This window comes from Gambusia affinis, linkage group LG11 (assembly GCF_019740435.1).
Source record: "Gambusia affinis linkage group LG11, SWU_Gaff_1.0, whole genome shotgun sequence".
Classification (NCBI taxonomy): Eukaryota; Metazoa; Chordata; class Actinopteri; order Cyprinodontiformes; family Poeciliidae; genus Gambusia; species Gambusia affinis.
The window spans coordinates 12,612,163-12,639,841 of record NC_057878.1 but is presented as its reverse complement, the minus strand read 5'-3'; the positions used below and the strand labels follow the sequence as shown (position 1 = coordinate 12,639,841).

General features: G+C 38.3%; 2 protein-coding genes across 2 annotated transcripts in view; one reads left to right on the top strand and one right to left on the bottom strand.

The window, feature by feature from the left end:
- The window catches only part of LOC122839416 (transmembrane protein FAM155A), an 86,124-nt gene extending 82,939 nt beyond the window's left edge, over positions 1 to 3,185 (bottom strand). The window contains exon 1 of the mRNA XM_044130958.1: positions 1,583 to 3,185. Coding sequence (XP_043986893.1) covers positions 1,583 to 2,317 — 735 coding nt within the window. The 5' untranslated portion in view covers positions 2,318 to 3,185. The remainder of the gene's footprint in view (positions 1 to 1,582) is intronic.
- An 18,219-nt stretch (positions 3,186 to 21,404) lies between these two features.
- On the top strand, positions 21,405 to 25,144 carry abhd13 (abhydrolase domain containing 13). The gene has a single exon (XM_044130957.1). The coding sequence runs from the start codon at positions 21,459 to 21,461 to the stop codon at positions 22,512 to 22,514; it is 1,056 nt and encodes a 351-aa protein (XP_043986892.1). The 5' UTR covers positions 21,405 to 21,458; the 3' UTR covers positions 22,515 to 25,144.
- Positions 25,145 to 27,679: the final 2,535 nt, after the last annotated feature.

The following is a 27,679-nucleotide window of genomic DNA, read 5'->3' as shown; positions in this document are numbered from 1 at the left end:
TGGCCGTCATGGGAGGGTGACAATAAGAAAGTCACTGTTGTACAAAAGCCATAAGATGATGTTTGCAGTTTGCCAAAAGTGATAGAACACACAGATAGCACATGGATGTAGGTCAGATGAGTCAATATGTCAATACGAATGCATGTTTGGCAGAAAATTTAAACTCCACATCCCCTTGTGCACAATACCCTCACCATGAAACATGGGTATGCAACATGTAGAATGGTTGCCTTATCTTAGCAGGGACAGGGGAGCAGTTCAAAGCTGGTGGGAAGATTGAAAAAGTTAAATATGGAGCAATAACGGAAGACAACCTGTATGAGGCTGCAAAAGCAATGAGAATGGTATTTAACAGGCTCAACAGGACAGTGACTCTAAAGATGCAGACCTAGAATGAAATGATTTAAATCAAAGCTAATTTGTGTGGGAGTGTAGGTCCAGGCAAAATCCTGTGTCGAATCATGTTGTGTTTGTTGTGAGATTTCCTATCTGAAAATGCATTCAGATTTCTCTACAAAAAAAAAAAAAAAAAAGAAAACTGTTGAGTGCCAGTTTGTGTTGTTTTGTTATATGACACCAATAAAACAGACTGAAATTTCAGGTTCTAAGGTGTCAAAATGGTTGACAAATAGAGAACATGTTCGATTTGTAGAATATTTTTTGCAAGGCAGTGAATCCAGTCCTGGGTAATTAAACAAAAACAAAAACATGTGAAATCTTATGGAGAACTCTTTTAAAGTTATTTCAAAACATTACACATTGTTACATACAGTGTAATTATCTACATTGCTGTCAAACCAGCTGCTATGTATCCACGGTTTCAAATGAAGATTTTTCCTTCTGAAACCCCTTTGCAGCATTTTGTTTCAGCACCAAGGACAGTTACAGGACTGATAAAACAAAGGCAGGTCTCTGCAACCATACAGCTCAAAACAAACAAAAATTGTCTCAACTGTTATTCAGCTGATACACCTCGTTTCTCCTCGACAGCAGGCAGACTGAGCTCAAACATCAAACGTGACACATAAAGTGGGATTCATCTTTTCATCTGATGTGTGCTGTTAATTGCAAAAGCAAGCATGGTGTGTGACTGCCATGACTGTACTGCTGGTGCTGCTGGAACAACAAGTAAACTGGGGGAAGTGCAAATCCTGGATTAGATGCAGAAATCACAGAAGTGCTATTAGAAATATTAAAACGGTGCCCCCTGTCTCTCTCTCTCTCTCTCTTTCTGCTTATCTGGTTGAGATGTGACTGAATCTGAGTCCACATGTCAGACATTAGCTGCAATGTATTCTACACAGATGGCCAACAGATATAATAAATATATATACATATAAATACTATAATATAAACGACACATACAAAAACACGTAAAAGAAGATTTGAAGCCTTAGATGCTTTCTTCCTCCAGTATCTTCCAGTATGTGCAGAATGTGCTGCTGCCATGCAGTCTGATGACCTATAGGTACCTTGAACTTTTGAGCATTAACGCACACATGACAAATATGCCAAGCGGCTACCATGACGACCATCCCAATTTTCTTCTTAAGTGCACGTGCGGGCTGTGCGTGCGTCCTACCTTGCACTCATCCATGCACGTCCTGACTGAGTACGCGTCCGTCTCGTACTTCTGAACCAGCAGCTCAAACTCCCTGTAGTTCTCCTCCGCCTGCCGATCCAGACGCTGATAAGCCCGGACACATTCCGCGCACCCCAGCAGATCCACCCCCATGGCCGTATCCAGGGAGCAATTCAAAACGTCTGGACTCGTAAACCCGTAAAACAAATCCAAAAGTGAGTAGGAATTACAAAAAGAAAGGTACAAATCGCTCAGATTCACGTACGCCGACTGTGTCCCCTCTTCTTCTTCGCCAGAGAGGCCCAGGCACACAGTCAGAGCGTCCGTGAAAGTGAAGCAGTCTCTGGACACGCTGTCCGGGTGACAGGTGTCCATCCGCCACAGAGGTTTGGTAGAATTCCCTATAAAAATAACATCTTGCTCTCTGGCGAGGCGGCGGGGGTCGGGTGTTTTTGGGACGTGTTGTGGTTGGGGGGAGTTTGGCTTCTTCTCGCCCGCGTCCGAGATAGCGTGCCCCTCGTCCGACCGCTTGTCGCGGGTCCGCGTCAGCTTGGCCTCGGCGCAGAACCACAGGTGATCAGAGAGCAGGACGGTGATGAAGAGCAGAGAGGCCAGCGACTGTCGCCATCTCTGGGCCCGCTCCGGCTCCGTGAATGGCTTCTCATTCTCTCGGGGTGCAGACCAGTATTTTAAGCATTCGTTATGCTGCCGACGCATCCAAACACCCCTGGTCATATTTTAGGAGAGTGCTGCCCTGGGCCGACTCCACCGCGGGGGCTCCTCTGCCACAATACTCATTGACTTGACGGGCGATGGGCTCCGGTTGGTTCTCTTCTGCAGCGGTAGGAGGGGGGTTCCGAGCCTCCGCCGGTCCAGGGCGCTCCTGCTATCGTGCCCCGCAGCAAGTCGGTGCTATTCCGAACCAATTAGCGTGCCCACACAGATTAAGCTTCGCGCTGCCGCATCCCGGTTCTCCATGGCTCTCCGGGGGGGAACGGCGTCCTTTTTGACCGCATACCCCCACCTCTTTCCTGTCGTCCCCTCTCCGGGCTTGTTCGCTTGTCAGGGGGGCGCGCAAGGGAGACCAGCTGTTGCGAGCCTCTCGGTGCTGATGCTGCGCGTCTGCCACCGCTCGATCCGCAGATTCACTTAAAGGAGAGCCAGGAGCCCCCTCGACGCAGGTAGATGAGTTTCTCGGAAAGCCTCGAATCGGATCTCCCGGTGGCCACTGTCATCTTGGACCTCGGTTAAGTTGCCGCCATGTTCGTCTTGAAACACTTTTTCGGAGAGCTGACTCTGTTTGCGTCATCTCCATCGTTGTGATAGCTCCATCGTTGCGCAGTGGCGGAGCAGCTTATTACCTGTATGCGCACCACACAAACGCAGAGGCTGGGGGAGAGACCGCAGACACTGAAAGGTGGTAAACGCTGTTTTTTTTTCCTTTTTTTTTTTTGGCAACACGCTGTTATATTTAGCTTGATATTTCAATGTTTTGACATGACAAGAACTAGCACACACTTATGACGAGATCTTGCTCTTTGGTGCAGGGTACACGCAAAGCCATTCAAAACACTGCAGTTAAAAGATTACTTTTGACACATATGCAGACACACTGGGACACTAGGTACTTTGGGGAAGCATGAGTAAAAATATTTCGTCCTTGACTTGAAAAGTATACGTCAAACTCAGGATGTCAATATATTGGCCTTGGAAACATTTCAGATAAGTGGCGCCACCGTGGGAGGGCAAGAAGGATGGGTGGAGGGTGGGGGCGGCATATAGAGGTGGTGCCCAACCCTCCAGATTACCTGCTACTCGGCCAAAGAGTTCTTTATAATGTGCACACTTATTTTTATTTTTTTTTAAATATGAATTTACAACTGTAGAGAAATGTGCTCAAATTATTATTATTATTTTTACTTTTTTAATTTAAACTTCCGACTTTAGTTAATAACTAACATAATTATTAAAAAGTATTTTAGTTTCAATCAAGAGGTAAATATTATATAGAAGACTAAAGCAGGGGGGGAGAATTTCAAATAATTTATTTGTTTATTTTTGATAAATGTGTGTTATTCACATTACTAAAAACAGCTCAAAGTTCTGTGTTATGGCCAATATAATAAGGAGAACTACCATTAAGAGCTTCAGGAGCTACAACACATAGATAGATCCAGGATAAAGGCTTCATTTGTTGCAAACTGTCATTTGTCTTTGTAGTTGTGTTACGCAAGTCAAAAGACGACATCAGAAGCACCCTACCTGCGGCTAATGAGAGAACAGACTGGAATTTGGCTCAAAGGTCCAAAAACCTCTTTTTAGTGAAAAGTCAAATTTTCATTTCATTTGAAAATCAAGGTCCCGTTGTCTGGAAGAAGAGTAAGAAGAGGCACAGGATCCAAAATATGCAAGTTCCTGTGTGAGCTTTTCACAGTTAGTGAGCCCAGACAAAGAAAGAAAGAGAAACAGTTTAAGGAAAATGTGGCAGTGCCTTTAAGAGGCACTATAGCAGAATGTGTCTTATTTTTTATACAACTGATCACTGTCAGTTGTTGTTTGCAGGTTTGGCAAAAGAGAAAAGAGTTTTGCTTCATGCCATTGAGCTTATCTGAGTAGACAACATAAATATCAAATGATAACAAAAGTTGTTGGAGGCAGCTCCACATATGATTGGGTGACAAATGGTTACAACTTTTCTAAAACGGGACAGAGAATAAATTTAGGATATAAGTGCTTTTCCATTCTCCAATTTATTTTATTCACTATATTTCCACACTTTCAAAAAAACTGACTCCTGAGTCCTCCAGGTTGCATGGGAACCATCTGGTGGAGTCCAACACTCCTCCAAAGAATCTTAGTTCAGCCAAATATGACTCACAAACTTATTTAAAAAAATAATAGCTGTAATTAACAAACTGTCAGTACCCCTGATATCTCACCTACTACTGTGGAAGCTTGAGGTTAACCCTGCTGTCTCTAAAAAACGCAGCTGGATTTTTATTGTATTTTGCAATATTTTATCCAACTATATATGTTATTTCCCTCAAAATTTGTACATGAAGGAGAGAGGTTGGGGAGTTGTCTTCCTTCAGTGTCACTACCAGTCCATCAAGGGCAACATTGACAAACAAGAGTTGCCTAAAGATATTGAAAATACAGAGAAGATTTAGCCTGCCATGTGTGTCTTAAGGACAGTACGACAAAAACAACGATGAGGAGGAGTAGTCAGGGAAAACAACTCATGCTCATGGAGGAAATGCAAACTCCATGCAGAAATATGGCAACAAGGATTTGAACCTGATATGTGTTTTTTTTTTGTTTTTGTTTTTTTTTTTGCTTCAAGGCAACAGCTTGTGTTGTATTATATTCAAACCAGCTAAAGTTGCTGAAAGAGATCATGTCCGGAACCAAAATGTTACACAGAGGTTCAACTTGATTGATGTTTTGTGCTTGTGGATGTTTGCCTGTAGTGTTCAGAACAGAAAATAAAGATGCTGCTTTGGACAGCGTTGTTGTGTCACTGCTAAGAATGAGCTCCAATGCTCATTCAGCACTCTTTCTCGCACATACTATGTCACTGCAGAATGCTGTGATTATTTCTCATCGGAATTGATGTCCTACTTTGACAGAAATTGTGTATTTTTTCCTTTAACTGCACAGTTGCACAGCTAATACTTTGTACTTGACCCTGAATGTGACTTTTTTTGTGTGTGCTGGTATTCAGACTTGTGGATTGGTGGATTTGTCTCACCATTCTCTATATTTCCTCTGTTGGGAAATACAGAGATATTTCCCAACATAATCATAAAATAATTTCCATATCTTTTGACTTATATCAGATCCTGACAGTGGCAGCCGTGCACAACATATGGAGAGTTGTCAGCTTCACACATACACATGCTCGTTCAGTGTTTCCTACCTCTTATGTGTGTGTGAGGGAAAAACAAGTTGTGCAACAGCAAGAAAGAGAGAGCAAGCAGGGAGACGGAAACGGGTAGAGGAAGAGGTGGGGGGTTGCATCTGTGAGATGAATGCAGATAGCGAGCCCTTAAATCTCAAGCCATCACAAGAACAGTAGGGGCTGGCAGACATGACGCATCCACTATCCATGCAATGTGTGTGTGCTCTCTGATGCGGCGTGTGTAGAATTGATTATCCCGTGTCACTGTAGTGCTACACCTATTGTTACATAAAACGATCATTTGCACAGTATAGTATCCTTTATTGTAAGCAATGTTTGCATTTGTTTTTACAGAATTGTGTGATTTGTAAACAAAAAAGCACCTTTATAAGTCAGACCTGGATTATGAGTCTGTATAACTCTCACTAAAATCAGAAATGATCAAATAATCAGCATGAGTATTTTTAGTACCCACTTACACATTTTTGATGTAGATGAAACAATAAAACATACACAATCTGTCTAGATTTTGCAATTCAAACATAAACTGAAACTGATACAGTACTGATGCTTCAGGAAAAAAACATTTGCATTTCCTTGAGACTTTAAAATACTTTGATCTTTTCTTTCTATTTTTTTTTATTACTTTCCCAAAAGCTTTTCAGCTTGGGGAAAAGCGCAGAGGTCGCTGCAAGCCTGGACCCAGTAGTTTTACACAGAAATAGAGCAAGAAAAAGGAAAAATCCTCTTAGACTCAGCATGTTCACTTCGCAAATTAATCAATCTCATTTTTTTCTTCTCAATCTTCCCTAACCTTATATTTGTCACGGGGCTGAAGAGCTATGAGTAAATAAATAGATTAGTAAATAAATTAATTATTAATGTTCTTAATGTTTTTTTTTTCACTTTCAACACATTTTTATGATTATACTTTTCTGATGATTATACTTTTGGTTGTTTGGAGCCAAAATCAGCAATGGAATATAAATTTGACTAATTGAACAACCCTTACAATTCATTACATTTTCTCAACGTTGCCCATTCCTTTCCTACTGCCGCCATCTGAAACATTCCTTCTCAAATCTCCTTGACCCTGATTTGACTGTTTTTTCTCTTCTAATTAAAATCTTCAGGCCATCTTTCTTTTTCCTCCCTCACTCTCTCTCCTTGTTTGGCCTTCATCAGTCTGGCATCGAAGAGGGGAAGAAAAAAAAAGGCAGCCACATGACTCTCTGATTGGCTGGAAGAGACACACACCCTCAGCCCAGGCTCATTGCCCTGCCTTGGATGTTGCAAACTGGCAATGAAAGACCTACTGAAGAATATTGGTCTTATACTGATTTAATTATTTTGATCATCATGTAAGCCTAAAACCCTCTCGCGGTGATCAAGCAAGTATTTTTTCAATTATCAAGTTTTGTCATTTAAAGCTGAGCATGTCACCATGCTGTCAACAGCAATCCAAGATGGATCCAGTCTACCTCACTTGCTCCTCTCCTGGTTCTCTAGTTTCGTCCAAATATGTGGATGTTTGTTCTTATATTACTGCCTCTAGCTGATTTTTCTCCTTTTTGAGCTGCCTATAATTTGACTCGTGGAATTTCAGTCAAGATTTAGATGCAATTTTGCACATGAAGCTCCCCGCTCCCTTTGTGCTGCTTCTCCTCAGATGAGGGGGTTTTACTCTTTCTCTGATCAATTAGCACACTGGATTGCCATTAAAATAATAATAATAATAGAAAAAGCTCTAAAATCTTTGAGTGGTTCATCATCACAGTTTCCATTCCCATCAAGATATTGAATTTCTGGCTTATATATTCCCACTCTTCTTTCTGGATATCTATATTCATCCAGACTGCAGCTTCAAAGAAAATACCTGTCAGAAAGGTAATACAGCTTACACACTTGTAAGCTGTATAAGGAGCCCTACAGAATACAAAGACCAGATCGAAAGTATTTTGTGTGGAAACATCTTTCAGCACTATGAGTTTATTATTAATATTTTAAGTTTAATAATAGATTGAGGGCAATAGAAGGGACAAATAGATAAAATTAGACTCAAAGACTTCAAATGGTGTAATTTGACTGAAGATCAGGAATCTATGCAGGAATCTCCTGCTCTGTGCTCTATATGAATTGCCACTGTAACCCAAATGTGAGAGGAGAATATTGTGCACATTTAATAGTTTTCCTTCAAAATGATCCCCACACAAAAAACTCCTGTGCTTCCTTGTAAAACTATTAAGTTGATTCCTTTATTTTATTTATTTATTTATATCTTGTTTTTCATATTCTCCTACCTACACCTCACTTTCAGAGTTTTGATTAGATTATTCTATAACTATTTTGTAATTCTTTCACATCTGGCATAAAAAAGTACCTTCAGAAACTATTTCTGCATTACTCCACATTGCTGTTCATGTTACTATTTCTTTATTTTATGTCACGGCAGTTTACAAAGGCTTTTTTTTTGGGAAAGTTTGTTTGAATTGAAATTTATCATTTCTTTTACTGCATTGTTTAACTTTTCAACCCGTTTCATACTCATATCAGCCCCTTTTTGACAGCATATTTTATGTTATGCTATTACCTCTGTGTTCATATAATAGAGAGGCAACATAAAAACACTTCACCTTTGGGTGAAATTCCAAATCAGTCTTTGTCAGGCTTCCATAAATTTAACTTATCTTGCTAAGTTACCTTAAGTTTATATTTAAATAAATGTGCAGAAATAAAAAGACATGAAGATAGGATACGTTTGGCATCCTTTAACTCAGGCATATATAATTTAACAACAAGGAACACCTTAAAGAACATTTTTACCATTCACAGAAGCTTTCACAATGAAGCAAAGCAGATTTGTTTGGTATCTGTACACATTTCAGAAAACATCCTAAACTCTTTGTCAGCCTGAGAGTAAACAACAGAAGGCACAGTTTACATGAGCTGCAGGGCTAATACTGAGGCTCTACACTCCAGCTGAGAAAGCTCAGCCCCTCCCAAATTCATTATGTCACCAAGCCTGTCAACAGCAACTCAAGCTGGACCCAGTGTACCTCTTTTGTTCTCCGTTTCCGAATTCATTCTCACCTCCTTGCTTTTTCTGTTGAGATTTAATACAGCTTACTTGACTAAATTCAAACCGATTTGAACTAGCTGGTCCTCCTCACCTGCACAGACCTGTTGGCATCATTTGTATTCATTATTCATTGTGTGCTGTGAGGGTACATATTTTTTTATTAGCTGAATGCATTGGAGAAAAAAAAACACAGAAGTCCTTGGATGAACCATTTACTGTTGCAAAAGCATGGTTAAGCCTCAGTGTGAGCAACAGATAATGAGCCTGACATCTCTAAATGCATTTCCCTCTCACTAAACTGTGTTGTCAGAAAAAAGCGTAGTCTGGTGAAAGAAAGATGTTGCCCCCTGGATCCAACAAAAAAGTACAAAAAAAGCATATTTTAGCCTTTGAAGAGACAGAAGTGGAGTTAAATCCTGAATAACATGGAATATAAATAGAATTATGAGTTTCTAGAGCAGAAATTATTTCACCTTTCATCTTCCAGGAGTCAAACGCTCAATAATCATGTCACTACCTAGCATGTATTAGGATGCCGTTTGGAAAGTGAGCAATTTGTAACCCATCACAGCTACAATGCAAAGAGAAAGGAAACAACATTGAAATGTTAAAAAGTCAAGATTTGAATCCACGACTCTCTGAGATGAAAACTGCAACCACTTCACCACTGACAAGGTTTTGTTTTATTCTGTCTTTGTTCAATTTTCTTCCTACATTTTTGTAATTAAAACATTTTGAAAAGGAAAAATATTTTGTGGAGCTCTAAGACAAGTAACGGGCAAATAAAATTGGACTTCAGCAGTCTTGGTCAGAAATGTGGAAGGTTAGAAAAGTAGCTTTTTACAATTTCCTATTGCCATTGAGTTCAAGTTGCTATTTATCAACCTTTGATCACGTCTTATGATGTGGACACCATCTACCCAGATAATTAACACAGTGATTTTTGCCGCAATATCACAAACAAAGCAAGAACAGCAACCATAAGTATCTGACTACTGTAAAAAGTTTTTTGTACAGGTTAGCCTCACTGAGCACCTGTTCACACAAATAACACTAAAATGAAACTAATGCAACACAAATAAGACAACGGATACCAAAAACACTAAAAGCAACAAGCCTCCATTATTTGAGGGTCTTTAAAAGGTGCTTAAATCTCAGACAGTGCTTTGATTTCAGAGTTTGTGTTCTTGCTGTAGAGCGTTCTAGAATAAGGGAGCAGAAAATGTAAAACTCTGATTAGCACAGTGATTTTTGGACATAAAACGTCTGTAATGGAAATATCTGTGTATGGATAAAAATGTCCAGCTGGCCAAAATATACAACATGCATTGATGTGTTGGAGATTTACGTACTCTTATGAAACTCAAAGCACTGTGTCCAACAGTGTCAGACAGCTGGCAGAAGCACAGGAAGGAAACTGGCAGCAACGAGGTGTTTTCTGGCACTGAAAGCAAAAGCAAGTTCTGCTCTTATAAAGAAATCAACCCTTGATTTTGGTTTAACAGTTGGTAAATAAAAAAATTTAAAAAAAGGAAAAGTGTTTCATCAGTTATGATGTCAAGGTATTTGCAATCTGATACAAATTCATGCAGTCAAACATACAAGATCATTGAGTAATTTCAATAAATGAGATACAAAATCCACTTTCATTTTATTTATTAATTTATTTTTAAGTCTGTTGCAACTGAACGCTTTACTAATTGTGGTGTAACCTAATTCTTAAAGCTGGTGCCTATTCCAGAGTTTTATATTTATTCCAAATCGACACAGTTGTGTTTACATTCAACACGAGACATGGCTTATCAAAATATGTACAATAGACTCCAAATACAGCAGATGTGTCGTAATGGGTGTGATGTCCTCGCCATAATAAAACAGTGTAATCATCATATATCTGTATAGCTGCTCAAGACACAAAAATGTGAAATCTTTTTTTTTCTTTTTACGTTTTATTATTTATTAGATACAGAAAGATACAAGAAATGTAGATCAAAACAATATAATCCCTGCTTCACAGTGTTTATAGCCAGAACTAAACGGTTACACCCATTCCTAGGAGCATCTTTAACAGTTGCCTTAAATCATATTCATAAGCTGAAAAGAAATGAGACAAAAACTTAGCCATGGGGTGCATCTGTTTTAATTCATTGAAATGATTCTTTCTTGCTACTTATGTCAATGCATTTGTCACAATTTACAGCACACGACATAAAACAAAACTCTAAATTAATTGACTTATAGACCAGTTATTTCTAATACCGCATTGCTTGACCAAACACATTGAGGTTCACTAATTTGTTGAAGCTATCTCTTTGTGGTTTCATCATACAGTATCCAAAATCAGTCCTTGAGGGCTGCCGTCCCGCATGCAGAACTTGACTGTGTAATATGACGTTAATTCAACCTTCAGATTGAGGTGTTTTAGAACAGGAACATGTCCAAAATATGCAGGAATCGACCACTTTAAGACTGTAGTGTGACACCTCTGTTATTGTTTGTCTTTACATCTGAGATTCCAGTACCAATGGGGAGTGGTTACACTCCCATTCAAAACCAGAATGTAGTCTCCACTGCAGTATATAATCTAGCCTTCCATGCGGTTCGTCTGTTAGTAAACAAAGCTCAGAGTTATTCATTATCTAAAATCCAGGCTCGCGTGGTGATTTTCTGTACTGAGCCATTGCTCTGCGTCATCTCTCTCATCATAGTGACTGACTGACCTCAGATGACTTTGCAGACACACTCTGCAGTCTACGAGCCACGTGCAAATCGAACCCCCTCCACCACCCAACCCCTGGTTGTTGCTCTCTCTTCTTCTGATCACTGCATCTGTGTTTCTCTGGGCGATGTAAAATCCTAGGAATTACTCAATTAGCAACAATTACATATCTTTCTCTCTCTCTCCTCTCCAAATGCCATTACGACAGGGTTAAATATAAGGGTAGTGTCACTGTAAATTGTGTTATCTGCCCATTTGTGGCTCTGCAAATGTGATATTTGAAATAAGCTTTTGATGTCAGGGACACTCTCTCTTCCTCACACATTTAGTCACAACTTTGCTGTCAATCTGAAGACTATTCCCTTTCTTCACTTGGACATGTCCTCTTCCCTCTCTCCTCACTGCGAGACTGCAAATTTCTACCATAGACAGAGTAAAGTTCAGCAAAAGGTCAAAAGCGATAAATTCTGTGCCGACTCCATCTACTGTGCCTCAGCATAAAATTAGGATTGAAGAACGTTGCTGTGTTTTACCTCCATATGATGGTTTCAATCTGATAGGAAAATAAAAAAGACACAAGTACACTTGGCTACCTTTTTCTGACATGGTGTGAACAATTTCCATAACCATCAAAATCTCCTGTTAACAGTGATTTATGGGACGACATCCATTCTCACTGGCGTCCCCTGTTCTCAACCAAGCTATAATGCATTGCACCACTGTGATTTTCGATTTGAAGGCTGAACCCCGGGTAGCATAAATGATATGCTGAAGTTATGTGTGTAGTTAAATCAATCATCTCAAATGAATTGGTATCATCTGACTTTGAGAGGCCCCATCACAGAGTGGGGCTAATTTATGGGGTCGCAGGGGGGCCATGGCTTTGGCTGCAGTGATGCACTGTAATCAAGATAGGATCCAGAACACAGTGGCCTGGGAGAGATAAATCAACCAGATGAACTGCTGCTATATATTGCTGGGTAGTGAAGTAGCACATGCACACGGAATATAGGACAAAATCTCAATGACTCACTTAAGCAAGCGTCGCAAACAGTCGTCGGGAAGCACGTGTTCACGCACGCATGCACGAAGACCCAGAACGAGCTGCTATGTGTTAATTCCTGCCATTACCAGTGGCAGTTAAAGGTGTCTCCCCAGTGCAAAGCTGCCTGTGTAAAGTACCTTTTCATTAAGTTCTCATTGTGTGGGCCTCAGGGAGGGAAGAGTGGGGCTGGTGCTTGGTAGTAAGTATCTGCGATTTTGTGAGTGGAGAGGGTTTGTGAGTAGGACAGAGGAACATTGTAGAGAAAGGTAAAAAGATGAGGGGAGGAAACTGTAATAAACTGAAAGGTTGGCAGAGCCAAAGTTGTTGTTCTGTTTTACTACAGAATAAAAGGCTAAAAGATAGACAAAGGAAAGTGGATCTCTGACTACGTACATTTCTTGCTTATACCTTGCTGTCACTGAAGTCTAGATTATCTAAACCCAACCATTTTGGAGGCGCATTCCCTCTGAGGCAAATGAAGAAAAAAAAGAAAATGTCAGATGCCACATGCTGCCTGCGCTAACTCTAAGTGACACAGATACTTGGGAGCAACTTAAAAAAATCAGTAAAGCTCTTGTATCTGAAGCAGTGAAAAAGTTAACCTCCCAGATGACATAAGCTAATGCTAACTGTCTAAATATTAGCCTCAAAGACAAGGACACCCCAAGGATGGTGCTTTTTTGGTCTGAGCTCCACAGCTCTCTATTTTGCAATGCTCCGTTCTAAACATGCTCTATTAATCAAGTGATGGCTTTATCGGCTTATAAAGTGAAGCAATGAAACAAACCACAGCACCCCCTCCATTACGCCTCAGTTTAGTCGTAAAGGCATTGGAGGTTAATGTAACTAATAATATCACAGGTTGTAGTGGAGCCAAACAGAAGTTGACAATTAGACCAGAAAAAGTAGGAACCTGTCGCAACCCACCATTTAAAATTATATTTTGTATGCACCAAAACCATTTTTGTTTTGAAATCAATTTTATTATAGAGTAATATTTTAGGCACACTAAAGATGAGCAATTATAATAAAACGAAATAAAGTAACTGCAGAGCTGAATCAAAAGTATACACTTCCAAAAAGGACCATATGATTTATTCAAAGTTCTATCTTGTTTATTAATCTTTAAGATAAAGAATTTACACTTTTACATTATATATTTTTCTAAACATTGGCTGAATTGCCCCCCTATTTCTGGTTTTGTGCATTTCGTCACATTGTTCATAATCATTTTTTGCTCTTATCTAGAGCAAAAAACATATTCTTCAGAATATGTTGTGACAGTATCAAACAAATATGTTATCATCAATATTGAGTGTGACATTTTAGTATTGTATCCACTCTGCAAGCAAGGTTCACTGCATCACATGAACTGAGCCAATAAATTCTTAAATATTTGGATGAGTTTTCAAGGCATTTCCTTACATTCTTTATCCATCTGGTATTAACAGCTTTTTAAACAGTCCAGTGAAAATATTAATGTATCTTGCAACCATTTTACTGAGTGTGTAAAGGGAAGATAAATGTCAGTGCCCTCCTACACAAAGTACGGTAAATGTTTTTTCTGTTCCTTTCCTATCTCTCCACCTTCATCTCCAGATAATATTCCAGTTTTGTATAGTTGGATAACCTAAAGTCAGCTGTCTTTGGACCTGATTTTTATATAATAAAAACTTTTCAAATTTAAATTGGGTTTTAAGCTCACCATAAAAACAAGAAGACATTTTACACATTTCTGCCCTTCAGTGCTAATCAAACTTGCCACTATGCTTCTCATTTGTATAATATCCATCTCTCTCAGTTTTTCTGAACAGTGCTTCAAAACCTAATTCTAAAATTGGTTAATGCAGAGTAGTTGCTTGAGGTGTTCAGTAGAGTGTCCCGTCTTTAATTATTTATCTTTTAGTAAATTAACCACAAAAAAGGAAGTTGTTCACATCTTACAAAGAAATATTACCCACTGGAGAGTGGATTTTTTAGAATCTGATGGACATAAACTAAAGATCTGATTAAGATAATTAAGTGAATTTCTATTTGATAAGGCTGGAGTGAGTAAAATATGCCGGAAGATAGCCACCATGTGTGCTTTTCAAGCAAGTCGTGCGTCTTGCTGACACAAACTGACAAATTATGACATCTTTCTAATACTTTTAAGAGTTAAAGAATAGATTTGGAGACAAAAACCAATTAGGCTAATTGCAGCGTATATGATGTCTCAATTCTGCAGTGTGCTCTGTCTTCTGGTTCACATTGGAAGTACACCCAAATTTATCTTTCATTTTAGATGCATCTTTAATTGTACAAGAGTACTTAGTTTTGGCTTTTCAGCCCATCTTCAATTTCAGTATATGTTTTGTACACCAACACACCCAGACTCCTCAGCACAAACACATATACTTATCAAATGAGAAATGAAAGATGACCTTTCAGTCCTCACCGGGTGAAACAGTAACCTTTAATCCGGACCACAACCCTTCCGTTTCTACTGGAGACCGGACTCTACATGTCCTCTGGAATCAGCAGTGTTAGAAGAGATCTTCCAAAACAACTCAAATAACCACACATTGTCTAACTGACCTTCACAAAGTGACTAAGCTTCCTCTAAATTGAATGAATTTACTCTTTGAGTGGATAGTGATTTCCTTTGTGAACCGTTGTGCCCTAACATCAACCAGAGCTTTTTACCTTTGACTCTACTTGAATGTGACAGCATTTTTCATAGAATACCGCTTCAGTGCTCTGAAAGTCTTTGCATGTGGTTTCAACCATATTCTAATGACAGCTGTTGATACTGAATTTCTGTTATAGTGTTATGGCTGGGCCTCTATTAAATGGAGAATGTGCATTGTAAAGGTGGACGTTTGCAGTTTTCTATCAAGATGAAGAGTTTCATGCAAGTTGACAAACGAAACATGGTACGGTAACTGAGGTTAGGATGAGTCTAATGGTTGGTGGTGGTTAGTGAGTGGTGGAAAATACACATTATCTCAATTACTGCACTTAAGTGCAAATGTGAGGTATTTGCACTTTTCAGTTCCAGCCAATACTGATTTCTATGTCCATTAAAACATCAAAGTTGGATTACTGATTACTAGAGCTATATCCTACCTAACCTTACCTATGCTGGAGATTTACTTTAAAACATCCATCCATCCATCCATTTTCTAACACCCTTGTCCCTAGTGGGGTCGGGAGGAGCTGGTGCCTCTCTCCAGCTAACGTTCAAGGCGAGAGGCAGGGTACACCCTGGACAGGTTGCCAGTCTGTCACAGGGCACTTTAAAACATGCAACTTGTTTATTTTATTAATACTTTACACTTCCGATGTATGATTATGTATCTAAAGGCAATTTACCTGCATCAAAGCATGAGGAAATTAAGCTCGCTTGTGTAATACCAAGTACTAAAATAGCGAGTATGTGTGCTACTTATTATGAATCTGATTTTGATGCACCTGCTGTCCGTATTGTACATTATGTGTTTTGTTAATAAAACTTGCGGAACCTTTCCTGGTTTGTGGTTTATGTTCTGAGCTATATTCATTTCAGCAATGGGAATATTAATAGCTGGAAGGAGCTGAAAGGGCTGGTAAGGTAGGCTGTTTTTATGGTCTTTGATTGTTTGCTTGATCCTAAAGCATAAACGGAAAAAATATATATGTGTGTGCAACAACGAATGTAGCATACTAATTGCATGAAATATTTACAGCAAGGGAATTAGAAGAGATGCCACAGTTTAGAGATTTGAGTGCTTGAGTTCAAAAGGATTATTAGCAACCTCAGAGGTTTTAGCACAAATAAACTTCAGATGGGGCCAAACTAGCAACTGACCTTGCTTTCAATCTGTATGTAGAGTTAGATAAAATGTCTCCTGACAAAAGATTTCTTCCAAATTAATAGCCATTAAATGGGCAGCTGTTTTTGATTACTGGCAGGAAAGGATAAAAAGTACACATAAAATACCTGAAGATGGATAATGACCAGTTTAACATTATTCACACTCTAAAGATGCTTAAGATATGATTACTTTCATTAAAATGGCATAATTTTCTCAGAATACTTGCATTTTCTACACGTAAAGCAACCAAGTGACTATTATAAGTCTCCCATCTTTACACAAAAGCCTCATGTTACAGTCTGATACAATTAGTATGGCCAGTTCCCATGTAATTACCCTGGATATCACAAGATGATTGCCATATTTCACGCAGAATAAACATATGAAGACACAAAACTATAGGATGGTCAAATAAAGTGATAGATATCATCATAGATGCAACAGAAGGTTTACTGCAAGGGAAATGGGGAAATGTAGCCTTTAATAAACATTTACTTCCTCTGCCATAGCACTGCTGCCTAATTGCTGCTTTAGACATCCAGCGATTTCCAGTTAATTTATTGCTGGCAGTCATGCTGTGTAGGTCATGCTTTGCATGGGTAGCTTCCTTTCGCTCTACCTTTAATATATATTGATAAAAAAATGTAAACTCCAAATTAAGGTTGTCTTGAACTATATTACAATAAATTCTCAACTAGTTAGGAGGAAATATCTTCAGAGTTAAAGAGGAAAATAATGCAATGGCAACAGTTGCAGACTCTTAAGTCTTTTGTTTAGTAAGTTGCCACAGCATACCTGTCCTTTCTGACTCAGATCAATACTTTGTCTCCAAGGTGACAAGATATACGAACTGTGGCTATAGATACTAACATCCATCACCTTTGGTATGACATTGTATTATGCTGGTCATAATAATGACTTATTTCAGATAAGCATAACCAGAACAAAAAAGGCAACGACTGCAAGAATGACAACAGCAATAACGTCACTGCATAAAACACTTGTGACAAACTGAAACATCAGCGCTCCAGCAGTACTTCAGGTTCAACCTTTAACATAATCAAAGGGAAACATGGTTGCCTTTTGGAATGTCTACTTTGTCCGTAGGTGGCCACTGGTAGCACGCTGTGAGGTGATTGGTAAGTATTTCCGTCAGCCTGGTGGTAGCATATTCCCTGCCAGGTCATCACAATGACTCCTCGTCATATAGCCGCTGTGACGTTGTGTTATTGAGCTAAAGCCCTCCAGCTGTTTGGTGCTATATTTCAAGTAATTGAGCCATGGGATCTGGAGTGAAGTCACACAGAGGGGTTGTGTGGAAGATTGTTGGTGTGTACGTAATAGATGTTTTGACTGCCATGTCAAAGGTAATTGAGTCATAGGTAAGAAAGACTGAAGTTGCCAGCTGTCAGTCTCTTATAAACCAAATCCATCAGAATGCAGCACAGCCTATAATTCAAAGAGACAAGTATGAGTATGTGTGTGTGCATGTGTGTGTGGATACATGTTGCACTACACAGGTTACTGCATTTATATGAAGAAAAAAATTTTCCTTACTGCGCAAGGCCACTGGCTATAAAATGATACCATAGCTCAATAGCAGATTTTTGTATTTAACTTCAAATCTAAATAGCAAATATGTTTGCATTCCAAAATAGCAAAGTAATGTTAAATTCTATTTTACCCTTGCCCCTCATGTTCTGCTTTTAATCCTGTTTCCAAGGTAACTCATTCTAATTGCAACAGTGATGTGCAGGAAAAGCAAAGAGGAAGGGAATATACCATCTATTAAAATTAAAGTTAAATTAAAACATTTTTTTTAAGAATTAGAAGAAATGTAGGAGCACGATCTGCAAATATTTTCTAAAAATAAATATTTTCTAGGTTAACACATTTTTAATAGCACATAGAAATAGTGTGTAGTTTTTAAACTCACCAGGCACTATTTTAGGTATCCCTGTTCTGGTGCTTGTTAACTCAATTGGGGAATCAGCCAATCACAGCAACATGTGATAAAGACAACTTGGTGAAGCTTAAACCCAAGTATCTGAAAGGGAAAGAAATGATATTAATGTGACTGTTGAATGCAGCATGGTTGTTGGTGCCAGACCGGCAGATCTGATTACTTGGAAAAACATCTGATCTGGAATTTTCACACACAGTCATCTCTTGAGTATACAGGGAATGAAAAAAAGAAAACAAAGAGAAAATGCCCAGTGAGCAGCAGCTGGGCAGACAAAAATGTCCGGTAGATGGCAAAGATTAGAGCAGAATAGACAGAAACTAGTTCAGTGGTAATTCAGTTAACCACTTGTTGTAAGCAAGGTATTTGGAATAACAACTGCAAGTATCACACCTAATGTCCATCTCCTTATGACCACAGTGGATTTCTTGCCTACTTCCAGCCATGGGCACTAACACAATCCTGTACAATCACTGTCCAGATAAGACAGTCTGGACAGCCCTTCTCCTCTTTGGCCTGTAGACTATGGCACCCATGATTTTATTTTATTTTTTTAAATGTGGACTTGTCAGAGCACAGAAGACTTTTCCATTTTGTCAGTCGATCTCAGATAAACGTGGGCCCAGAGAAGCCAACAGCATCTCTGGGTGTTGTTGATACATGGCTTTCACTTTGCATTGAGGTGTTCTGACTTGCACTTGTAGATGTAGCAATGTTCACTGACAATGGTGACATTGCAGTGATTCCCGAGGGATCGAAGGTCAGGGCATTCAAAGTTGATTTTTGGCCTTGTCGCTTATTTGCAAAGATTTCTCAGAGAACCTGGAGAAATCTTTGCAAATACGTTGTTTAAAATCGGACATTGGGAAATGATGTTTTTAAACCTTTGGACTATTTGCTCACACAGTTGTTCACAAAATTGTCTTCAAAATGATAACTACATATAAAATTTGTTGTAATTTTGGCAGATGGAGCTTCGTCTGTATGGCTTACCCGTGGTTACAATGTTGTCTGTGTAGAATTAAATCAACAAAACTTGGCTGATTAGCCAACAGCGGTACTAATTTATTAAATCAGTCTGACTACTTCAAGGTCACACATTATATTGAGATGTAAATCAAAACAAAACCAAGGACCAGCCTAAGAAGTGGGAAAAACTTCAATAAACCTACCTTGATTGTTTTTGTAATATTTGTATTTGTAAACACAATGTACTCTTCAGACAACAATACAACAAAATAGATTTATTTTTAATTGTGTCTGCAGCAACATGTAAAGGGAAACCCACGGAATATAGACAATTGAAAAAGTAATGGCAACTGAAACGTGAAAAATGTGCAGCACTGACAAAATGTAAGTGGAAAACTGTACAAGTATGGATAAATTATAAAGAAACTATGCAGGTATAATTATGTCTTAGTAGGAAAATGATCTGTGAAAGTTCTGTACAAAGAATATGTAGAACACACACAATGGGAAATATACAATCAAAAGGAATCGAAACATGGACGGACAGACTGAGAGAAATATTCGAAATTCATATTCTCTACAAGAGCGACATCTGGTGGGTAAAGTTCGAGAAGCACAGACGACTTGTACACATATTGTTAATAGCATACTTTTATTTCTTCAACATTTTTCTAAACTCCATCATTTAATATTGTATTATTTGAGCTTTTGTCAAGGTTGCCATCTGCAATAACGCTAATTATGTATTTCTAAATGTAAACCGAGCGCATGTTTTCCGGAACTTCTTTACAGACTGAGTTTCATACACGGAACTGAATATGGGTTGCCCCAGCAATGCTAACCTATTTAGCTATCTCTACCGGTAGTAGGTGTCATTCAGTTGTCTTTCTGCGTTAATTATAAACTCGTGAACGGATCTAAAGCTGAATGGCAGTTACTACGCCATCTTTGTGTCGTTATTTTGTAAGCAATCCATCCAACTGAGTCGCTGAATGAGAGGTGAGTGAGCTCGTGCTGCCTCACCTACTTAGTCCACCCATTTGAATGGGAAAATAAGAAAATTCAGCGATTTTGAACAAATAAAAAGCTACATCCAATTGGTGAAGTCATGCAAAATAAATATTTTTTAGTGGTACAAACCATTCGGATGAATATAACAATTTAAATTACTTTATGGATTATATTTCTTTCTTTCCATTTGATGGCTGAAAGTGAGGCACTTCCTTATCGATTTGGGAGTTCACTGATCAAAAGGAATCAGAAACATGGACGGACAGACTGAGAGAAATATTCGAAATTCATATTCTCTACAAGAGCGACATCTGGTGGGTAAAGTTCGAGAAGCACAGTAAGACTTGTTCATCACGGTTTTGTTGACAGTAGCTTGTACAATTTCTTCATTGTGGGTGGGGCTCAGTCATTTTTCGTCCTTGTATTGTTCTTATGTCTCTGAATGCTAATATTATATTTGATCAAAATGTCCCAGTTTTAAGTTGCTTAAATGCCACTTAAAAAATATATATTAAAAAGTTATGTCATACAGGGATTCTCTTTGTAATAGATAAGGAAATGTAGTTTGCTCTGTTAAATTTTCCAATCCAATAAGCATCATTAATTTTATCATCATGTCATTTATTGTGTTATGTTCGTTTCCACTTTATAGATTGGCATATATTTAAACATATTACACCAAGACAGGTGTAGATTTAACGTCAATGTTGATGACGATATTATACTAAATGTGCCCCTTGGTTTTTCTTGTTTTTGTTTTGTTTTTTTATGACTCCCTGATTTTATTTTTAGGTGCCTATGTCTTTCATATTTGATTAAATTTCAGTTTGATGAGCATCCAGGTTTCTTTTTTTTTGAGGTTATGAAATTGACCTGATTTCCCATGTATGTTATTTTGGGCTGCACAACACCATGAGGAATGACAATATTGATTATGCGTAACTCATTTTATGTTTTCCTGTCCCTTTTCTTCACAATATCCATATACTGCTTGTGATATGGCACCTCATGCAGCTCTTATTTTATTCTTTTTAGATTGTAAGTTTTAAAGGTGTTCTCTAAGGTTCAGTATTTTTTAGTGTGATTCTGGCGTTAAAATTATATTTAATATTTTGAGAAAACATTACATAAGTACCTGTATGTGTTTCTTTTCAAATTTATCTTACCAAAAACAATAATCGTATGCATTGCAATGCCTACTATTTTATATGCAATATTTTTTGAAAGTGAAATTGTGTGCTTTTTACATTTTTGGTCTTTACAGATTTCAACAATTGTTTGTCCCTCTTCTGATTCTCATGGACTTTTTCTATTTGCAGATTGTGTATTTTCTGACCCAGCTCTTGTGCAGCCATGGAGAAGCCCTGGAGACTGTGGGGGGCGATGGAGTGGTGCACCCTGACTCTAGTATCCTGGTCCTGGGGTGCCTGCCGAGTTTCACTTTTGGCTCTCATCCTCACTTTCCATCTGTATGGAGGTTTTTTCCTCCTCGCTCTCATCCTCGCGTCTGTAGCCGGCATCCTCTACAAATTTCAGGATGTTCTTCTCTACTTTCCCGACCAGCCTTCCTCCTCTCGCTTGTATGTTCCAATGCCAACAGGAATCCCGCATGAGAATGTGTATATTCGCACCAAGGACGGTGTGAAGCTCAACCTCATCCTTCTTCGTTACACAGGAGGAGATTCTGCTTCTGGCATCACATCCAACAATCAGAGCAGCCCCACCTCCTCTGCTCCTCCTACAATCCTTTATTTCCACGGCAATGCAGGTAATATTGGTCACAGAGTGCCAAACGCACTTCTAATGCTGGTCAATCTGAAAGCAAATGTGGTGCTGGTGGATTACCGTGGCTATGGAAAAAGCGAGGGAGAGCCATGCGAAGATGGCCTGTACCTGGATGCCGAAGCAACCTTGGACTATGTCATGACACGCCCTGACCTGGACAAAACAAAAGTGGTACTCTTTGGTCGCTCATTAGGAGGCGCTGTTGCTGTGCGTCTTGCATCAGTGAACCCTCACCGCATAGCGGCCATCATTGTTGAAAACACCTTTCTCAGCATCCCTCACATGGCTGCAACTCTCTTCTCGTTCTTGCCAATGCGCCTGCTGCCCTTCTGGTGCTATAAGAATCAGTTCCTGTCCTATAGACAGGTGGCGCTGTGCCGCATGCCTTCGCTGTTTGTGTCGGGTCTGTCGGACCAACTCATCCCACCGGTTATGATGAAACAACTGTATGAGCTGTCCCTTGCTCGGACTAAGCGGCTGGCCATCTTTCCAGAGGGCACGCACAACGACACGTGGCAGTGTCAGGGCTACTTTGCTGCTTTAGAGCAGTTCATGAAAGACCTGCTGAAGAGCCACGCCCACGAGGAGAACGCTCAGGCCTCAGCCAGCGTCACCATCATCTGATAGAGGGTTAGGGGGTGAAGAGCTAATTTAAGAAACTTCATTGATTTTTGGAGTGAATGTACATTTTATGCTTTTGTTTGGGATTTTGTTTTTATTTCCTCTTTCTACTTTTCTGTAAATTTGATATGCTAAAATATTTTCACTATTTCAAGGGTTGAGGAAATTGTAATATCTCCCTGGGTTTTCTTGTGCTTCAAATATGAATGGATGTGTCTATGACCTTTCTATGAATGAAGCCAGAGCGTAGTTGCTAACATCACAAGATGTGCTGAAACCACAGAAGTGTGTTTTTTTGAAATTACCAGAAATCAACGGATTTAGTTTTAAAATAAGGCTCTGTGGCGTTCGTGTGAAAATTGCTCAAGACACAATTGACACATCCGTGTCTGATTTTGTAAATTAGAGTTGTGTGTAGAGGTATAGTGTAAATATATTTGTTAATACACAGAACTTTTCAGTTCAGATTTAACCAAATCTTTCTTTGTGTGGGTGCTTACACTTTACAAGGAATACATTGAGGAATATAACGATGTTTCCCCATCCCCCTTAGTGTCATGTACATGCAACAGCTTGGCATTTCACAACATTCTCACGATAAATATTTATATGCACCTTCAAATTTGGCCTTCTACATTAACATATAGAGAAGCTGCTGCATATTTATCATTAGCTCACACGGAAGAAATGGTGAGAAATATAAGATGACTCGCTATTTTCTGTCAAACTTCTTGTTAGAGACAAGAAGCTGCTGCTTTCTCAAGAATTGGGCACTTTCAAAATACAGATCCATCTGAATGAGTTGACATCCTGTCAAAAAGTACGGTTATTTCTGGAATTTAAATGAAAAAGTAATACTCATGTATATCATTTGTCAGTAATTATTTTAAAGGTGTTTATGTTAATTTAGATGCTTAAGGCTTACACATAATTGAAACTTTAAAATTGACTGTCTTTACATAATAATAAAAAAATAAAAGGTTACAGCAAGTTCAATAAAAAAATGTTAGGAATCTGTATCCCCATGAAGATTGTCAGCAAAAGGAAGCAGACAGTGCTCTAAAAGTTCCAGTTAGTTGTCATAAAATGCTATGAACAAAACTCAGCAGATGACATGACCCCATAAACCATCAACAATTGTGGAAACTTCACACTGAACCTCTAGCAACTTGGATTCTGTATCTTTCCAAAATCCATCCTGACTGATCATTTTGAAATGAAATGTAAAATTAACTTTTTTTCTGTGGGAAAAGGTCTTTGGATCTGTATTCATCCGAAAACCAAGCCCCTCTGTTTTCACCTCAGCCCAGGTAAGGTGCTTCTGGTGTTATCTGGTGTGGAAGTTACTTGACACAACCAATGAAACACATGTAACACAGGTCTTGGATACATCTGTGTGGTACCTCTGGGGACCCTTACTTGAGATGCAGTCCTCACTTTCTGAACATTTTTTCCTTCCTCTCAACTATTAGTTTATATTCTCTTATGCATGTAAACTAACTTTGAAAAGCTTTCTTTGTCAATGACCCTTTGTGGCTGACCAGAAATGGGTCAAAACTGTACTGGACTACAGTCAACTCAGCAGTCATCCCTATATTTCATATGACTTCTGTGTTTAAAGTCACTCTTTATTGTCCGAATGGAGTTTAACATATTTCTGAGATTTAAATTGGGGGTTTTAATTGTTCTAAGCCATAACAATTCAATGATGTCACTCAGTTTTAATTAATCTATAAATGAGTCAAACTTTTTTTAAGTTGAATTACTGGAATAAATACATTTCCTGAAAATATTCAAATGTATCAAGATTCACTCGTACAACTACCCAACAGAGGAACTCTCAAAATGAGTTTTAGGCAGTACTAAGCAGCTACTATATTGACATGCTTAGTGCAAAGTGGCAATACTCAGAGAAAATTGGTTGCTATGGTAATCAGCTTGGCTCATGTGGAGATTAGGTCAGTTAAATAAATCTATTTGTGATAATTCAGGACAAAGTTTCCACATTTTATTTCCAAGCTGTGGTAATGTGAACAAATGAGTCATTCATAATAAGCAGGAAAGAAACAAACTGTTAAGCAACAAGAAAACATTGTGGATTATTGGTGAACTGCAACGAATCCTAAGAACTGCATTTTTGTGAACTCCAGAGGCACATGTTAGTTTCAGTTGGTCCTATGTGTTTTATGCACCAGCCAGTTCAACTGGGGATTTCCAGTAATTGGTCAGTGCTTGTTCCTTCCCCTTTAAAACATACAGTGTATGCTGATGTGTGTGTTGCATTACAGTAGGGCGGAATCTGTTAGTCCCTTAAGCACTGGGAATAAAGTGTGAGCGTTTTTAGTCTAATGTGATTATTTATGAGCTATTATCCTTTGCATTTTAATTGTTAATTGAAGGATCCTGTCCCCCTGTGCTTCTTTAACAAAATCGCTTTTCTCTCTTAGGGAGGGCTTTTAATGAGCTAATTAACCTTTCCTGCATGTCTTCCACAGGATGGGGCTAAAACCTGAAGATTAAAATCCTATTATCCACTCTTGCTTTCTGAATGAAGCACACTGCACTGCAGTGGTTTGAAAGCCATTTGAATAAATTCAGTAGGTCTCAGCCATATTAGATTTTTTTTTTTTTTTTTTTTTTTAAAAGCAGATTGACAGCAGTGGAAAAAACCCTACTGGTGTCTGTCAATGTAACTACAACTTGAAAATGGTCTGCGGCCACTATGAATGTAAGCGTGGTCTTTAACTAAAATGCATCATAAAAAGAGATTGTGTAATGACCCTCATTCCTCCAACTCCTGTGACTTCTTACCACTGGTTGTAAACAGTTTCACACAATTTTTATATGATATCAAATCCATATGCTGATTTTGTGCAATCTAAGTTTAGCCTTGTGAACATAAACTTATTTTTCCTCCACCAGCTTCGTTTCAGATATTTCTGCCGTTAATTAAATATCTTCATTCGTGAAGATATTTGCCTTTCACCCATTTGTTGTTTCACCTCCTAGTTTAAACCTATTTTTAAGAGTGTAACACTTAATTTAGATTGTCACAAAATATGGGTTTCTTTAACACACGGTATATAATAAAATTGAATGTCTTTATTTTTTTTCTCTTAGAAAAATGTTATGTGTGCAAAGCTACTTTGAGTGATATTTTTCTATGTTCTTCTGGCTGTGAACAAATCAGAGTGATTGCTGTTGGAAATGTTGACATGATTTGAGATTTTAAGAGTTGATGTTGCAAGCTGGCATGTGTTTACATTTCGTCTTGGCAAGCTTCTTGAATGAACATGCACAGTGTTGAAATACTTTGTGTACACGCACCTTGATTTTAAACCATGACTTTAAAGAACCATTGATGAGACATGTGAATGAGCTGTTTTTATCATTGGAACAAAGCAGTCGCTTTGACTCTCTTTCCATTTCAGAGTTATGTATCTTTTCTATTTCTTTCAACTTCTTTTGTAAGCACACATTTTCACTTTCTATTTTCTGTATTGTAACATGCAATAAATTGATACAGTAAAATGGTCTTTTGATTCACGTGTGTTTCCTTCTTCAGGGATTGTCCTAAATTTAACTATATTTATTGTACCAACAGCCTCGACCAGCTTTCTTGTCTCACCAGAAGAAAAGCTTTCCTAAAGCATGATGTTGCCACACCACCATGTGTGACTGTGGGATGATAGTAAAAGGTTACCTGATGTTGGCCTATCAGAATATCCCAATGAAATACTTTGGAAAAACTTTTAAGGATATGAATGATTTCACTTGGCACTGTAGAGCATATTCCTGTCACCATTACTTTATGTTCTGTCACAAACAGCATTTATGAAGACCAAAAGGTTCAAATGTATTTTAAAGGCAAGAAAATACCAGGGTACTGTCTACATTGCAATACAACTCTTTAGTTTGCTACAAGCCTTTAGTTTTGTTGTGGCAAGACTATTTAATAATGTTATGTATTCTTATATATGTAGTCTTTTTTTTTCTCGCAGGACTTCTGTGTCAGCCAAAAACTTCTACCATTTTAAATGAAGGTGGACTACTAAGTCTACCTTCATTTAAAATTTTCAGCAATAGATGGCACATTTGACTATGTGAACCAGTCAATATGACCAATAGTGTAAACCAATGTTCACACTATTGGTGTTTTAAATATATATAAAACACTTGTAAGTCTTGGAAAATGATGTCTGATTTCATTTCCTGTTTTATTTTTGCTGAAATAATCAAGGAGATCATGTGGAAATAAAAGCATATGTTGCAATACCATTTCAGTTTTAATACAAGTATACCTTTCTATCCAACAATATCCTCACATTTATGTAAACTGCTAAATCCGTGTCACCTTCATAGGCATTCAGTTTTGCACCTTTAGCTGAAGAGATCCAACTAACTTTTTTTTTTTCTTTTCCATATGAACATTGAAACCTGAACTCATCTAACCACAGAACACATGAATGTTCTCATTTGTATCGTTAGATGACCTCATGCCCAGGGTATTTTAGAGTATATCTGTGCAGCAATAAAAAATGACTTCCTCATTGCATTGTCCAGTTTGTAACAGTTTTTAAAGTACTCCCAAACTACAGTGGCTGTTTTGTTGATGCCGTTTTATGACCAACATAAAAGTTTGACAATTGATGAAGTTTCTCGCCTAATATTCTAAAAAAACTTTTTAACCTTTTGTTGTATTATTACCCTAAATGTCAATGCATTTTATTGAGGTTTTATGTGAGAGAAACACACAAATATATAAAGTGGAAGGAAATGATATATGGTCCCTAATTATCTTAAGCAAAATGCATGGTGTGTATTACCATTCAATCATTTAAACAAAAAATCTAGTGCAAATAGTGACCTTCAAAGGTCACCTAGACAGAAATTTGATAACCACCGACAGGGCCACGTCAACCACAGAGGACCTGCAAGTGACACACAAGTGACAAGTTTGTAGATGTAGATGTTTGTAAATGTGCTTTTCATTGACGAAGCATAAAACTGTTAAAAAGCTGAAAAAAAGCCAAAAAAAAAATCTTTTCTGTATCTAAATTAATTTTGCTCTGTTTTGTGTTGGATTGCCAAATAAAATATGTTTTTTTCATGTTAAACATATTATTTGGAAATGTCGCTCACCGCAGATCTTTGAAAAACCCTTATAC